The following is a 17788-nucleotide window of genomic DNA, read 5'->3' as shown; positions in this document are numbered from 1 at the left end:
CTCCGCCTGACCTGCCTCGCCCTTGTATTTGGGCTCTGTTATCAGGGACTTGTCAACCGTATTTTACTTGTTTCCCGGACTTGCTTTTAAGTAAGTTCCCTGGAGGGGGGGAGGGTCAGTTTAAGTTTTACTGCATAAACAACAAAATCACTGTTTAACTGGATGGAATCGCTCTGGCTAAATAGGCCCTTACATTCCCCCCTTTTCTTTGGAGATTAGTCAAATCCTTGACTTTTCAGCCAATTCTGCCACACTGTCTTTAATGACTCCAGTGTGATTTACCCAGAAACAGCATTCCTCTTCTTGGGCTACGCAGAGCCCCCCTTTTCTAGAGATAGTATGTCAAGCCCTCCTTTATTTTGCAATTGTCTATATTTCCCACCTATACTTTACCAATAGGAGCAATAATGAATTCAATGAACTCATTGTTTTTGAGTCTTAGCTTTAGTCCACGATTGGCGGGGTTCAACAGTAGCGGCATCCATCCCTGGGGGGCGTCCTCTTCCTTGGCTCGCTTGATGGGACCTGCGTGAATCCAGGCCCCAACGCTGTTAACTTCCACCACGGTGGGGGTGGTCGGGATGACAGCAAACGGTCCCTTCCAGCAAGGCTCCAAGCCTACCATTTGGCGGTGGCTCATCCAAACCAAGCCCCCGGGTTGGCAAGGATGTGGCTCCACCTCCGTCTCCGTCCCAGTGTGGGCAGTTCGGATGGTTCCTTCCAAGACAGACAGCAATGCCTGCAGTGACTGGAGTGCAGACTGATCAGTCATTTCTGCTAGGGCAACCTCTTGTAGCTGAAGGTAGAGCGGGGGGGGGGGGTCTCCTGAACATTATTTCAAATGGGGTCACCTTGTTTAAGCAGGGTGTACACTGCGCCCCGAGGAGGGCGAAAGGAAGGAGATCCACCCATCCATTGCCAGTCTCCAGAATTAGCTCTGCCAAGGTCTCTTTAAGAGTCCGTTTCATTCTCTCTACTTGCCCGGAACTCTGGGGCCAGTAGGCACAATGTAGCCTCCAACTAGTGTTCCCGGCCTTGGCCAATGCCTGCAAGACTGAACTCACAAGTGTAGGGCCATTGTCTGACCCGATCACGAGAGGCAGCCCAAACCTAGGAATTATTTCTTCTAGTAGCTTTCCGGCTACCGCTCCTGACGTCTCATGTTTGGTGGAAAAAGCCTCTACCCAGCCTGAAAAGGTATCCACATCCATATTTTCCCGGTTTCATCTCTGTAAAATCCATTTCCCAATAAATTCCTGGTTCCTTACCTCTTTCTCTTTTCCCTCTTCCCATTCTAGTTCCTCCCGCATTTACCACCTGACATTGAGCACATCTATCAACCACATCCTGAGCCATACGCCCTAATTTAGAAACCTGGAACTGCTTGCCCATAAGCTCCTTAAGCTTGCGCTTGAATGCCCTGATGTATTTGGCTTACTAATTTTTTTTTTTAGACTTCGAGGAAGAATTAAATTTCCTGTTCTAGTGTTAGCCCAGCCCCCTTTATAGTCTAATTTAGTCCATTTCTGTAAATATCTTAAATCTTCCTCTGAATAATCTGTTTTTTCTGGTAGAACTGGAGCTGGGAGTGTGACCAGCTCTTGTGCTGTTTCTTGGGCTGCTTGCTTCACGGCTCGATCTGCTAATTGGTTTCCTTTTGCTGTTAATAGGCCCCTTTCTTTATAAATAGCCCCATGTATATGGAGAGTAGCAAAGGCATACCTGCTGTCCGTATAGATGTTGGCGGTCTTACCCTTGGCCATCTGCAGTGCCTTGGTGAATGCAATCAGCTCCGTTTTTTTGCGCCGAGGTTCCGTGTGGCAGAGCCGCCGTCCAGAGTTCCTGCTCAGGAGAAACCACCGCAGCCCCCGCATACCTCTTTCCATCGACCATGTAGCTACTCCCGTCTGTGAACAGAGTCATCTCCGCATCTGGGAGGGGAGTGTCTCTGAGATCCGGCCTTATTCCTGCCACCTGGGTTAGGACCTCCCCGCAGTCGTGTGGGTGGTCAGCCAGCTCCTCTGGTAGCAACATGGCTGGATTTAGCACCACCGGGGGCTGGAAAGTCACTTTTGGTTCATTGAGGAGGAGGGCCTGATACCCCCTCACTCGGGCGTTTGTCATCCACCGGTCTGGTGGAGTCGGAGAAGGCCCTCGATAAGCGTGAGTGGTGGTCAAGATGAGATTTTGACCCAAACTCAATTTACTTGCATCCTTGACCAGGAGGGCCGTGGCAGCAATTATGCAGAGGCAAGGGGGGAACCCAGCTGCTACTGGATCTAGTTTTTTGCTAAGATAGACTACTGGCCTTTGCCAAGGCCCCAGAGTCTGAGTCAAAACTCCTTTGGCCACCCCTGCCTTTTCATCCACATACAAGTGGAAGGGCTTGGTAACATCTGGGATGACAAATGCTGGGGCACTCAGTAAGGCTGTTTGTAATTCCTGAAATGCTCCTTCTGCCTCAGCTGTCCACTCTACCATAGTGAGTCCTCCCTTAGTCAGTTCGTAGAGAGGTCAGGCACTCTCCGCAAACCGCGGTATCCACAGCCTGCAGTGGCCCACCGTCTCCCTCGTGGAGATCAAACCCTAAAAAAGTGGCATGGCTCTGACAAAGCTGTGCTTTCTTTGCTGACACCCGATACCCTTTTCCCTGCAGAGTCTGTAAGAGAGCTCTTGTCACCCACAAGCATGACTCATAGACCTCAGCAGCTATTTCTACTAGTCCCACTAACTCTGTCACATTCTTCCCTTCAAATCCTTCAACTTTCTGAAGTTTCCTCCTTATATCTGGGGCTGACTGACTGGCAAAAGCAAGATCATCTAAACGAGCTATTGTGCAACTTCTCTGAAGTTTACCTCAAGTTGTCTAGCTTAGGTAAACAAACATTTAAGGACAACCAAATCTAGAATTTAACATCCATAAAGGTGTGTTATTAAAGCATAATTTTTTCTCTCTAAAATAACCTTCATTTCCAGAGATAGCCAAATCAGGACTAATTCATTTAAACTTGGCCTAATTACTTGCATAAGCTCAGCAAGAACAGGGAGTGATCATACAGATCTTTTAGAATCTGCTTTGCTGGAACTTTTATAAGGAATCTCTAGGTTGAACTTTATTAGCCTCTCCAGGCCAGAAGCCAAGCCATGTACTTGCCATCAGACATGCCTGCAATACCTGTCGATTTGGGTGAATTCCTCTTCCTGAGGTTCCTACATCTGCCAGGAAGTGACCGTCTTTACTCACCTGGTGAGGCCGCTGGGAACTCTGTAAGCAAGGTATCAGGCCAACAGTTTCAAGGGGCTTTACGGCTCCAGGTTTTACAAAGTCAACCTAAGTTCCTTTAAGCTGTCTGGTCATATCTGAGTCTTTTTCAAATATGACATTCCAGTCAAAGCCTTGGTAAAATAACCAGTGTTTCCAATGGTGTCCTGTTACAAGGAGAACAGATTCTTATTGAACTTATGCAAATGACTGGTTGCCATGGAAGAAAGAATACTTGCTGAAACCTTTTGAGATTCAGAGGGTTCAGATAGAAAAGTTGAATGCCTTGATTTGTTTACAAATGAATACTTTTACATCTCTGTAAGTTACAGATAACTTAAGAAATAGTTTTCCTAGTCTGGAAGAGCAAACATTACAGAACCAGTAATGTTTAAAATAAGACAAAACATTAAGAGACACAACATTACAATCTTTCAGTTCATCTAGTCCCATTAGTTGCTAATTCTGGTTTAGTCCGAATGCAGCCTTTACTTCTGGAAATTCTTAACCACTTCAGTTCCAGGATTTCAACATATCAAAGATCTGTATTTGTCCTGAAAGTCTCCCATATGAATTTCCTTTAAGGCGGAATTTATTTTACAAGAGAATTAAAACAATTACAAATGACAAGAGCTCAGAATAGATATGGTTAAATATCAAGTGATGACCCTATCAAAACATTCAAACTTTAAGAAATGTATAGAACCTCTAGAGTAGTTACAGCATTTACCCAAATGTAACCCAAGGTCTATCAGTGGTTTAGTAGTACTTCCTGATTAACTTAGCATATCAAGGAAAAGCCTTATGAGTCAAAGAGATCTCATTTACAATTCTGGGCAGGCAAAGAGAAAACCATTTACATTTTCTTAGAAACGTCTCAATCTCTAGTGAAGACTAAATATTAACCAATTGTGAACTGTTACAACACAATTCTTAAAAGGCAGATTTATGAATCAGTTAAGCACAAAACATGTTTACCAACAGATTTCAAAAGCACAAACCTAGTTCCAACAACCAGCGCTGTAGCATTTTATCCCATTTGGTTAAGACCTAGATGTCCAAGAAATTTAATTTCATGTGTCATCCAAGCAAAACTTTAAAGTTTCAGGTTACCAAAAACTTTGAAAACTACTTTAACAATCACCCATTAAAACTTTGAGACAGACAATTAACCATCAGTTTTAGCCACTCTTTGCTAACAGATTTCAGCAAATAACACGAGGTTATTTGACCCTCAATAAACTTTGATTGAAGTTTCACATTTACTGCTGCTAACCCAAAAGACATGTTCATCCTAATTAAACCAACAAACGTAACTTAGTTCAAATACTGATTTACGTTCCACCTGGGCCCGTTCCACTTTGAATGTTTACCTGAGACACGGGTGGGAAGGTCCAGAGTGGGAGGGTATTAGGTCCAGGGAGTGCTCTTCTTGTTTTCTGACAGTGAAAAGAGAAGGAGCCGTGGTGTAGGAGGCACCGAGGGTGGTCTAGAGGCCAGTCATGCAGGCTGCACCCAAGTTGGTGCAGAAACAGAACAGGGAGACAGAAGAACAAAGTGCCACCAGAAGGCAGAGAAAATGTTCCCAGTTTTAGAGCTCATCAGCTCCAACAGAGGAGCAGATGCCATGCTTTCCTGCCAGCAAGGGGGAGGGGCTAGGAAGTCCACTTCAGGCCAGAGAAGGCAAGGAATTTCCCTGAAACAAAGGGAGTTTCAGTAGCTGCTTGGGAATATTCCTTAAAGTCTCTGTCTCGAGTTGGACTAACCACAGTTGGCTCCAGTTATGGCCATTAACACAAGAAATGAGTAAGCCCCACATCTATTAGGAGGAATGGAGAGATGAAAGTCAGATTCCCTTACACTCTCCTTGCCCTGTTTCTTCAAACAGAACAAACAACACAACAGACAACAAAAAGACAAGACAAAGAAAACCGCAGACCCAGCGGCCCTTACCCAGAACCTGCCGCTGGTGGGGATTTTCTCAGTCCCCTACAAACAAGGAACACAACAGACAATGAAAAGACAGGACAAAGCCAACCGCAGACCCACCGGCCAGTGGGGATTTTCTCAGTCCCCTACAAACACTCGCTGGTGGGGATTTTCTCGGTCCCCTGACCGCCTAGGGGGACTTGAACCCCCTGGCGATCTACCAGAAGAAGGATGGGGCATCCCCGCATCCACTCCAGCCCTGGGGAGCAATGCTGTGTCCAGCTTCTCCCCGGTGGGCTATACCCTGGAGCTCCTCAACCAGACAGACAGACCAGATCTCACAGAATAAAATCTCAAGATCTTACCTCTGGAGGCTTTTCCCAGAAATTCTGCTGCTGGCTCAGATCTCGTCGTTTGATCCCAGAGGAGCCCCCATATGATAGGTCCGTGATCAAAGGAAGCAAGACTGATACAAAGCAAAGGTCAAGCCAAGCTTTATTTTGCGCCAAGCATCGAGAATCAAACCTACCATTCGGAGCCGCCTCTTACAGAGAGGGCGACCCCTTCCAGCCTCACAGACTAACTTTTATAGCACAAAGGCCATGTGGTTGAGCCTGGCCACACAGGTGGCCAAAGAGATTGCAACACACAGAGAAAGCTGCACACTCATGCTAGGTCACACGCAGGTGACCAACTGAATTACAGTTCACCCCTTAGTGGCTATTAGAACTAGACTATCACCTTGGTCAGAATTGGCCCAAAAGGCACCCAAAAGGCGGGGCCCACACTCCTTGGTAGCTAGGGAAAGAGTATGTGCACCCCACTGATTGGATGTCTCCACCTGGTCCGACTCATCACTGCATTCCGGCTCTGTTATTGTTATTTCCACCTGACCTGACCCGCCCCTGTATTTGGGCTCTGTTATCAGGGACTGGTCAACCACATTCTACTGGTTTCCCGGACTTGCTTTTAAGTAAGTTCCCCTGGGGGGGTGGGGGGGGGACAGGGTCAGTTTAAGTTTTACTGCATAAACAACAAAATCAGTGTTTAACCGAGATGAAATAGCTCTGGCTAAATAGGCCCTTACACTTCTTGCTTTTTATTCTGTGGGGATAATAACAAGACCCCATGGCACATGATTAAACAACTGGAAAAATGGGATTGATTCCCCAACAATTGTATAACTTAACTATCACCTTGTGTGTGGATGGAATAATGAAATTGCCTAAAAGCCAGCATACTACACTCCATAGGATTAACTATGGACTTGCGGAGATAATGGATGACCCCACTTTCTTTATGATTGGATTGGATGATGCATGTGGGACTCCCCTTATCTCTTGACAAGTTTTCTCCCACTTGCTAGTGATCCTCTGTATTCAAGATATTGTTAAGGCTGGACCACTCGAAGGGCTTCTTAATGGTTTCATCCCTTAGTCATATTTATCCTAAAAGCCACCTCTGTTGAGGTGTAATTGCAAACAAATGCTTTAGCTAAGCATAGAATAGCCCTCCTCGTAGAAAGAGCCTCAAAGCTCACTATGGGACAGTCCCTGACTGTAATGACTTCACATCAGGTCCAGATTTGTCTTAGAAACCAAAGGCCACCAATGGATGAGGGAGGCAGACTTATTAAATACTGGGCTACACTTACAGATATGCCAGAAATAATACTTAAAACTTGTCAAACTTTAAACCTAGTTACCTGTATGCCTCAACTTGACCATGGTGCTTCTTTCTCTATAGGGAAAAACTGTTCAGAGGTTATTGATCTTGTTTACTCTAGTTGGCCATATTTAAGATGCTCCTATTAAAAATATAAATGACAGTTGGTTTACTGATGACAATAGTTTTCATAAAAAGAATAAGAAAAGCTATGTATGACATAGTGCTCACTAGCACTTTGCCATTGCCAAAGTCTTAAAAATACACATTAATACTGACTCCAAATATGCCTTTCTGGTACTACATGCCCATGGAGCTATTTGGAAGGAAAGGGGATTGCTGTCAAGCCATAACTCCCCATTCAAATATGGGCCTGAGATCATAACCCTTCTTGAGCCTGTACACCTGCCCAAGGAGGTAGCAGTGATTCACATCAAAGGACATTAAAAGTATATGACCTTAGAATCTAAAGGAAGCAATTTAGCAGACCATACAGCTAAAGAAGCAGGAAAAGGAACCCAGTGAGCAAATTAACGTGCCTTCTTAACTCCTGTGAGCCCACAGAAGATCTCAAACTTCTCTTCAAACAAAAATGAAGGTTGTATATATCCTCTTTATCTTCCTTTCACCTATCTTAACTGACAGTTCCTTTCTACAGTGGGCACAGCATTATGCTGAACTACAAAATCAAACAGATTGTTGGATATGTGGAATTTTGCCTATGTCAAGTACGTCCGGGTACCCTGGTGGGTTTCCCCTTTATAGGGCACTGACTGGTATTCTCTGCAGGATTATATTTCAGATATAATATATGGAGACATTATGTACCAGGATAAAACTATCACCAATCAAGATGTTTCTTCTTGGCCCATGATCAGTGAAACATGGAGTTCACCAGGACATAACCAAACTTTTTCATACTCTCAAACTATGAAAATCCTAATTGACCTTACAAGCCCACAAATTAATACCCAGCAACTAGGGCCTAAGCTACAAAACCCTCCTTATCGCTACACTGAGGATGGCATATATCAAATTTGGGATACATATTTGTGGCTCATACCCACTACTGGGCAGCTCAGTCAAAAGGCAGTTTTATGCCGGGAACAAAGAGATCATACGTATGATACTTGGGCAAATAACACATGACGTCTAGGATGGCTATCATTAGAAATGTGTCCCCAAATAATAGTACTCCAGGCTACTGACTGGTTTGCTACTGATTGGGTAAGGCAACCTGGCATGAGATGGCCAGCTCCAAACGGAACCCACTGGATATGTGGATCTAACCTGTGGCCCTGGCTACCTCCAGGGTGGATAGGTCGCTGCACCTTAGGATTTGTCTGGATTCATGGGCGCATTACTACAACCATCACTACTGCAGCTAATCTCCCCAATTTAAAGCAAAGATGGGCACGATCTGTTTTCAAGTGGTACGGTCACTTCACATCCATTTTTGCTCCATCTGTGGGACTAGGGGATGTCATTTGGCGTGTAGAAGCCTTTAATAAATATACTGCAAAGGCACTCAGTGATTCACTAATTAGCATCTCCTTACTTAATATCAAAGTCACACAGATGTGCAAGGCAGTCCTATAAAATAGGATGGCCTTAGATGTCCGGACAGCAGCACAGAGTGGCACATGTGCAATTATCAAAGCAGAATGTTGTGTGTACATCCCAGAATATCACAAAAATATCACAGGACTAATAAAAGATATCAATACACAGATTGAGGCTCTACAGGATCCTTCTCTCTCTCTCGGTGATTGGTTAAGTTCCTGGTTTAAAGGAGGACTATGGCCAACAATTAAAAATCCCCTTTTTGGACTTCTCATTCTTATCGCCTTATTAATCTTAATGTGTTGCCTTGTTCAGTGTTTCTCTACCTGCTGCCGAGACTCCATTGCTGAATGACTTCATGACGACAGATGATCCTTACCACACGTCTTTTGTAACTCCCCTACACATTCCTCGACTGATCAATGTTAACCCGGGTAGCCAGGGACAACTCTACACCCCTATTCAGCAGGAAGAAGTTACAGAAGATGAGACCTTCCACCTTCAACTACCTTAAAGATTTAAGGGTCAAAATTGTTCAGGGGGAGGGGCACCTGGGTGGCTCAGTGGGTTAAGGCCTCTGCTTTTGGCTCAGGTCATGATCCCAGCATCCTGGGATCCAGCCCCTCTTTGGACTCTCTGCTCGTCAGGGAGCCTTCTGCCCTTCCTCTCTCTCTGTCTGCCTCTCTGCCTACTTGTGATCTCTCTCTGCCAAATAAATAAATGAAATCTTTTAAAAAAATTGTTCAGGGGGGAATGATGTGGGACACAGCGGCAGAAGACTAATTATTAAATTTCCTTACCTACTGACAAGCCCTTAAAACAGGCAGAGTGACCTCCACCCCTTAAGGCTTTGCTAAGGGCAAAGGACAGTCCTAGCCTGACCAACCCCCTATCCCCAGCCAGGATCCAGTAAGCCTACATTAACAATTCCTTTGGAAACTTTATCTCTAAACCTCCAAGATAGTGTTGACAATCATTCCCAAGCATATGGCCCACTGATAGACATCTAAAGGGTCTCAGGAGAAGGTTTTGTTACTGGTAATGAATAACCTTTTCCCCAAACAATAGCTAGCCCCTCAAGGTCCTGGAAACCTTGCTTCCAAAACTCCTTAGAGACTTACACCATCCCTAATCCCCTCCCCAACTTACAAGTATATAATGGACCACCCCTCACATCCCCGGGGCAGCAGCTCCTCCTGCCCATGGGTCTTGTCCCTGTGCTTTAATAAATCACCATTTTGCACCAATGATGTCTCAAGAATTCTTTCTTGATCATTGGCTCCAGACCTCACCCCAACAAATCTCACCTATGTTCTAGAATTTCATCACTTGCACCCTGCAGCCATCCAGAAATACCTGAGGCGGGCGGAGTATGACATTCCTCAAGGAACTCACAATTGCCTTCAGGTTAATGCTTAAAAAAATTATTTATTTGAGAAAGTGAGAGCATGAGTAGAGGAGCAGAGGGAGAAGCAGACTCCCTGCTGAGCCGAGAGCCTGATGCTGAGCTTGAACCCAGGACCCCGAGATCACGACCTGAGCTGAAGGCAGAGGCTTAACCCACGGAGCCCCCCAGACCCCCAGTGTTGATGCTTTGCTAGAGGCAAAAAGCAGTCTTAGCTTGACTTTAGTCAGACCTCCAGGATCCTGTAAGTCCTAACATACGAAAAGCCCTTTGGAAACTTAGTTTATCTCTACTCTGTATGACCCCCCTGCGCCCCTCAAAACATACATGTTAGCAGTCATCCTCCAAACATACAGCCCACTGATGAACATCTGAAGGGCCTTGTAACTCGTGTTTTACTAGATCATAGTAAATAACCTTACTTTAACGTCAGCTAGCCTCCCAACATCCTGGAAGACTTTCTTCCAAATTTCTTAGAGACCTACGCTCTCCCTAAACCCCACCAACTAAAAAGTACATAATCAGGGCGCCTGGGGAGCTCAGCAGGTTAAGTGTCTGCCTTTGGCTCAGGTCCTGATCTCAGGGTCCTGGAATCGAGTCCCACATCGGGCTCCCTGCTCAGTGTGGAGCCTGCTTCTCCCTCTGCCCCTTCTCCGGCCTGCTCTTTCTCTCAAATAAATAAATAAAATCTTTAAAAATAAAAAGATAAAGTGCGTAATCAGTCACTCCTGAAAATCTCAGTGCAGCTCTTCCTGCCCACGGGTCCTATCTCTGTGCTTTAATAAAAACACCTTTCTGCACCAGAAACGTCTCAAGAATTCTTTCTTCCCCTTTCACTCCCAGACCCCACATCACATCAGTTATATGCTTAGTGCTTAAGGATGCGGGGGGGCGGGTGGTGTTCAGGGAATGTTAGATCGTGTATGTCTTCTTTGAATTTCTACTCAAACCTACTTTGCGAGATTCTCAGTTCAGTATTAACTCTAGGTGAGTTGTGCAGGCAGTTAGTTACCAGATCACATGAGAATGGGGCACCCACTGAGTATTTGATCCTTATCAGAATGATGCAGGCTCTAGGTCAGCCTCCTGGGTGAAGGTGAACACTTTTTTGCTTCTATCCCTCATCATTTCCCCCCTGACCAATTTTCAGTCCTTAAATCTTTAAGGTTGTTGAAGGGTTAAGGTCTCATCGTTTGTAACTTCTTCAGGCCGACGGGGTATAGAGATGTCCCTTTGGTGAGGGAGCAGAAGGCGAGCTGAGAACAAGGCACAAGCCGACACCCCAGAAACCAGCCCCTTCGCAGGGAGGATCTGTGTGACGTCCCTCAGGCACTCCGGCAGCCCTGAAACTAACGGAAGGAAAACCAAATGGTTAACTAACAGAGATCACCGTCCTGCAGCACAGGCGTGTCCCTCAGTTTACAAATGTCTCAGTGATTTACAAGGAAAAAGCATTCTTACCAATAACCCAACTTCTAGAAGGAAACTCTCAACCATCTTAATGTTAATGCTTTACTAGAGGGGAAAACCACCTTAACTTGATCATGGCAAGGCCCCCAATATCTCATAGGCCCTCTTTAGCTTACAGAAATTCTTTTGAAAACCTCCCTTTTTCCTTGCCCCCAGCTCCCAAGTGTAGAATCAGTCACCCCTCGCAGCCCCAGGCAGCTCCGTCTGCCCACGGGTCCTGTCCCCGAGCTTTCATAAACCACCATTTTGCGCCAAAGGCATCTCAGGAATTCTTTCCTTGGCCGTCAGCTCTGGACCTCACCCCACCGAACCTCACCTGCATTCAAAAACTATATCATCTACCTCTGAGTCAAAATTGGTCACTGTCTGTCCCTACTACTAGGGAAAGCCACTGCTGTAGAGTGCAGAGTAAACACGGGTGCGATCTCCTTTCCAGTAGAAGGTCTGCCGGCTGGCAAAGGAGTCGGGGGCTGCCTGCAGGTATCTGACCCTTGCAGAGAACAAAGGGAAAGAGACAACATATATATAGGATTAACGTTGAATAAAAACAGGAAGGGCGGTAAGAAGACCCTTTAGAGCAGGCGTCGTCCGCCTCCTGACCAGCAATGTAACCGGTGAGCAAGAGACACTGTAGGGTCTGTAAGAGCAGCAATTTGATTATTCGTATCTGTAAGTTATATTTTTGTTATAATTTTGTTATAATCTGGAATGTAGATGCAACATACACTAGCTTTACTTATTTTTTAAAAGATTTTATTTATTTGACAGAGAGGGAGAGAGCCAGCCAGAGAGGGAGTACAGCAGAGGGTGTGGAAGAGGGAGAAGCAGGCTCCCTGCTGAGCAGGGAGCAGAAGCAGGGCTCGGTCCCAGGACCCTGGGATCATGACCTGAGCCAAAGGCAGAGGCTTAACCACTGAGGCACCCAGGCCCCAACGCACAGCTTCAACAATGCCACATGTTCTTCCTTGTAGAAGGAAGGTACAAAATTCTATTTTGTAGAATCGCTTTATGCATTTGGGTAATGTTAATGTTTAATAATGTAATGCTATTTTGAGAGTCTTTTAAGTCCTCATTTGTGTGTGTATCAAGGGCCTCCATGTGCCATATGCCATCTTCTCTAAACCTGCTGATGAAGAAAGATGTGAGATGGTCGTAGCAATGGAACACGATCTCGTCCATTGTTATGAGTCCATCTGTGGCTTGGCATACTCAGTTAAGATTCTGATGGATTGAGAATAAGAGAAAGGCTTCTTACGACACGAGAGTCCCATGTAACATTTACCATGGGCCACCAAGAAACATTCTTTTTAGTAATAGAAATACTATTTCTGTATGTGCCGGCATTGATGTAACGTATCCTATGGGCCATGTATTGGCACAAATAATGCGGTCTGTGCCTTGTAGTAGAGAAACCCATTAAAGGGGAAACTAAGCCACAAGTCCAACATGAACGCTGGTGCTGTAGCGCTGCATGATGTTGTGCCCTTGTGAAAATGAGTCCCGCTATAGGTACAGTGCACGCGTCTGCTAGAACTTCGGATGCCGTAGCGGTACCATCTTGGAAATCCACACAACATTCGTCTTCCTCGGAATCTAATGACTTTCTCTTTGACTTGCAGTTGGGATATGCAAGGCCGTTAGCTCTTGGGGGGCCACTTTCCGAATTTGTGGGTGACTGCGTGTGGGGTTTGGTTAAGGGTAGTTATAGTTTGCTTGGCTCATGGTTGTACACCAATCGAGGCAGCTCCTGGGGCAAACACAGCTAAGGGATAAAACCATTAAGAAGCCCTCTGCTTGTGATTTGGTCATGCCAGCCACACAGAACTGGTCAAGGTGACAGCTGAGTTATGCACTTGTTGGGGAGTCCTGCCCATGTTCCCGCTGTTGAAAGAACCCTGTGCCCCTGGGGTCCTGTTTTTATCCCTACAGAGTAGCAAGCATGGAGACTGTCTACACAGGAACTATTGGGGCAGTCTGTCCTCAGGCAGTCTGTCCTCCGGCTTTCCAGCTTTAAAGTCCAGGACTTTAGGGATGCCTGGGTGACTTAGTTCCTTAAGCAGCTGCCTTTGGCTCAGGTCGTGATCCCGGGGTCCTGGGATCAAGTCCCACATCCGACTTCTGGCTTGGCAGGGAGCCTGCTTCTCCCTCCCACTCTGCCTGCTGCTCTCCCTGCTTGTACTCTCCCTCTCTGTTAAATGAATAAATAAAACCTTTAAAAAACAAATAAATAAAGTCCAGGACTTTAGGGAAAAGGGAAGTTTTCATTTTTAATGATTTTTTAAAAAAGATTTTATTTGACAGAGAGAGAGAGAGCACCAGCAGGGGGAGCGGCAGGCAGAAGAAGCAGACTCCCCATGGAGCAGAGAACCCGATGCTGGGTTCGATCCCAGGACCCTGGGGTCATGACCCAAGCTGAAGGTAGACGCTTCACTGACTGAGCCACCCAGGCGCCCCGACCATATGAGTTTTTTTAAAAAACTTGCACTGCTGGAACTTTTTTAAAAAAAGATTTTATTTATTTATTTGATAGAGATCACAAGTAGGCAGAGACGCAGGCAGAGAGAGAAGGGGAAGCAGGGTCCCCGCTGAGCAGAGAGCCCGATGTGGGGCTCGATCCCAGGACCCTGAGATCACGACCTGAGACGAAGGCAGAGGCTTAACCCACTGAGCCACCCAGGTGCCCCTGCTGGAACTTTTTATAAGGAATCTCTAGAGTAAACTTTCGATGGCCTCTTGAGGCCAGAAGCCAAATACCTGTCATCAGACTTGCCTGCGATTCCTACAGATGCAGGTGAATCCCTCTTCCCGGGCCCAGCCCTGTATCCCGACGTTTCCCGTGCCTGCCGGGAAGTCACGCTCCTTGCTCAGCTGGTAAGGCTGCTGGGAACTTGTCCGCAAAACATCAGGCCAGTATTTCCAAGGGGCTTGACTGGCTTCAAAAAGTCCATTTTAGTTCCCGAAAGCTGTCTGGTCATGCCTCTCTCAAATATGACATATCCGTGGTAAGATGACCGGTGTTTCCAAGCCTGTCCTGTTGCAAAGCGCACAGATTCTCATAGAACTTATGCAAATCATTATAACAAAATCATATATAATATAATGACTACAGTAGAATATAATACTGAGTGTTTCTGAGTTCTGGAGGGCTCAGGCAGGGAGAAAATTGAATGTTTCAATTTATTCATAAAGGAATATTTTATCATCTTCCTCATTTCATTCAGTCCCATGTTACTAATTTTCATTCCTTTTTTTTTAAGGATTTTATTTATTTGTCAGAGAGAGGGAGAGGGAGAGCACACAAGCAGGGGAACTGCAGGGAGAGGGTCCCGATGTGAGATTCAATCCCAGGACCTGGGATCGTGACCTGAGCAGAAGGCAGTCGCTTAACCCACTGAACCACCCAGGCATCCCTAGACCATTTTACTTTCAATATCCATTCATTTCAACCTTAGTCCTGACCACACATAAAATTCTTTCTTTTGTTTTTATTTCTTATGATGTTGCGTTTGTCACCATACAGCTCGTTGTTAGTTTTTGATGCAGTGTCCCAAGGTTCATTGTTTATGGAGAACACCCAGTGCTCCACTCAATCCGTGCCCTCCTCAGTACCCACCACCAGGCTCACCCAAACCCCCACCCCCTCCTTTCTAAAACCCTCAGTTTGTTTCTTGGAGTCCACAGTCTGCCATGGTTCGTCTCCCCCTCCGATTCCCCCTGCTTCATTTTTCCCTTCCTTCTGTCCTCCATGCTATTCCCTGTGCTCCACAAGTAAGTGGAACCATATGATTGACTCTCTCTGCTTGACTTATCTCACTCAGCATAATCTCCTCCAGTCCCATCCATGTTGATGCAAAAGTTGGGTGTTCATCCTTTCTGATGGAGGCATCATACTCCATTGTATATATGGACCACATCTTCTCTATTTAAAATTCTTTTCCAAAGCTTTCCCTTCACAAACCTTCTACAACTTTCTTTTTCAATTGGATTTTGCCCTATGCATTTTCTCTCCAAACAACCAGTCTCATTTTAGGACCAAGTTACTTTCTTTTTCCCTCAGTAAAATGGATTCCAGTTTCCTATACCTTTCCTACACATCTGCTTTCCTACATACAGTGTTGTTTTCCTCATCATTTCCAACAGGCTTAATTACATGTATTAGAATTTTGACTCTTGGAAACCTTAGTTCTGGTGAAAACTAACCAGTTGTAAGCAGTCAGTTACACCAGAATTCTGTAGATGGCAAATTTATAAACACATTTCCTAATTTCTAAAAACACATTGTAGTGCCTTCTTAGCGCAGTAGGCAGTGCGTCAGTCTCATAAAAACATGCATTTTCCATAGTACATTCTTTCAGTCAAGCACAAAGCGTATTTACTTGCAGACCCGAGTACACTCGGGTTCTCTATGATAAGAAGCCAAATACAAACCTACATTCGAATAATCAGTGCTTTAGTATTTTATCTTATTTGGAAAAGGCCGATATCCAGTCAATTTAACCCAATTTGACATCTAATGTGGCAAAACTTCAAGGTTTCAGGTTACCAAAGACTTTGAAATCTACCTTAACAGTCACCCATGAACACTTTGTGTGACGGACGAAATTACCCATGATTTCGAGTCATCTTTCCACTGACTAATTGCAGCAGGGGTGATGTGAGCTTATAGGAGTGTTAGTAAACCTCGGTAGAATGAGTGTTCTGTCTAATACCAATGACTCTACAGACATGTGTACCTTAATTAAACTAAGAAACTTACAGCGGCGCCGATCAGTGTGCTCCCCGTTGTCAGTTTTCACCTGCGGCCCCAGTGGGGAATGCGGAATTCGGGGATGTCAGCCCAGGAAGGGGTGCTCTAGGCTTCTCAAAGGCGAGGGAAGGAGTCGGAGGCACAGCCCGGTGTGGAGCCAGTCCTGCGGCCTGGAGCGGGAGGGCCCGGAGGGGCAGCAGAGGTGAGGCGCCTAAAAGCCCGGAGGGCAGAGCCAAAGCGCTCCCCCGTCTTAAGCTCCTCTGCTCAGACGGACGAGCAGGCGCTCGCGGGGCCCTGCAGTGTTGCAGACGACCAGCCCTCGCAATCTGAGCCTTTCCCGCGGGTTAAAAGGCGTTCCACGGGCGCTCTGTGGGAACCGAGAGAGGGTCCGGTATCAAGAAGACCCCCGAGTTCCCGGTGGCGGCCCGAGCAAGGTACGCCCAGAGCTTCCTGGTCACAAACGGACCGGAGGCGTCCCTCTAAGAAGTCGGTGTGGACACTGCCTTGCCCTGTGGGAGGGATGCTGGTGTCCCTCTGCTTCTCCGTTGCATTCTACTCTACCAAATGGGGGCTCCTGAACAAACTGAAAAGCCGCCAAGAACCTGCCATTTTGAACCCACGGGAAAAACCAGAAAAGTTTTCCAAGGGGAAATGACCCAGTGTTGTCATTGAAGTAGTCAGTAGCGGGCACTGATGGAAAACAGGAAGGAGACCCAACATGGTCCAAGCCGTGCTCCAACACGGGCCGTCCTTACAGCGTTCTTCCCTAGGAAACCGTCCCCCGGTGGGGTTTTCGGTCAGCCCGGTACTGGTTTCGCTGCCTCTCAGTGGAGGTCCCATGGCCAGAAGTGGCTAGACCCGAGATGTGGAGGGGATCACATGAGCCCAATGAGGAGACCAGCTTATGCGGGAGTCTTAAAATTGGATGTGTCGGGGTGCCTGGGTGGCTCAGTGGGTTAAAGCCTCTGCCTTCGGCTCAGGTCATGATCCCAGCGTCCTGGGATGGAGCCCCCCCGTCGGGCTCTCTGCTCGGCGGGGAGCCTGCTTCCCCCTCTCTCTCTGCCTGCCTCTCTGCCTACTTGTGATCTCTCTCTATCTCTCTGTCAAATAAATAAGTAAAATATTAAAAAAAAAAAAAAAAGATTGGAGGAGTCCTGGTGGCTTAGGTGGCTGTCCTGTGCTCAAGACAGACAACTTTGTATGAGGAATACAGAGAGGGCATCGTTTCTGGGTCTTATCATTCCCAGGCAGGGTGCTGGCTCCCAGCCAGAAGGTGGGCTTTCTCCTCCCCATAGAGGACTGCATGTTTCCGTAAGACCTTACTCTGTGAAGAGCCCCCGGAAGGAAAGTAAAAGAAAAGAGGGAGCAACTCACCAAGTTTGCACCAGGGCTCGAAGTCCAGTGAGAAGCCTAGCCCCACGTCAGGTGCCAGAATGATGTGGGGCCATGAGCCAACGGTCAAGAAAGAATTCTTGAGGGGTACCTGGGTGGCTCAGTGGGTTAAGCGTCTGCCTTCGGCTCGGGTCATGGTCTCAGGGTCCTGGGATCGAGTCCCACATCGGGCTCTCTGCTCGGCGGGGAGCCTGCTCCCCCACCCTGCCTGCTGCTCTGCCTACTTATGATCTCTCTCTCTCTGTGTCAAATAAACAAATAAAATTAAAAAAAAGAATTCTTGAGAAATGTTTGGTGCTAAAGGTGCTTTCATATCAGCACGGGGACAGGATCCGTGCGCAGAAAGCGCTGCCTC

General features: G+C 46.4%; 1 protein-coding gene across 1 annotated transcript in view; it reads left to right on the top strand.

Moving 5' to 3' along the window:
• LOC308340889 (zinc finger protein 77-like) overlaps positions 1-9664 on the top strand; it is a 44705-nt gene extending 35041 nt beyond the window's left edge. Inside the window, exon 4 of the mRNA XM_080800365.1 lies at positions 8735-9664. Coding sequence (XP_080656491.1) covers positions 8735-8933 — 199 coding nt within the window. The 3' untranslated portion in view covers positions 8934-9664. The remainder of the gene's footprint in view (positions 1-8734) is intronic.
• Positions 9665-17788: the final 8124 nt, after the last annotated feature.

The sequence above is a fragment of the Martes martes genome (genome assembly GCF_963455335.1).
Source record: "Martes martes genome assembly, chromosome: 1".
Lineage (NCBI taxonomy): Eukaryota > Metazoa > Chordata > Mammalia > Carnivora > Mustelidae > Martes > Martes martes.
The sequence above is the reverse complement of the archived record's forward strand: the minus strand, read 5'-3'. Positions and strand labels throughout refer to the sequence as shown.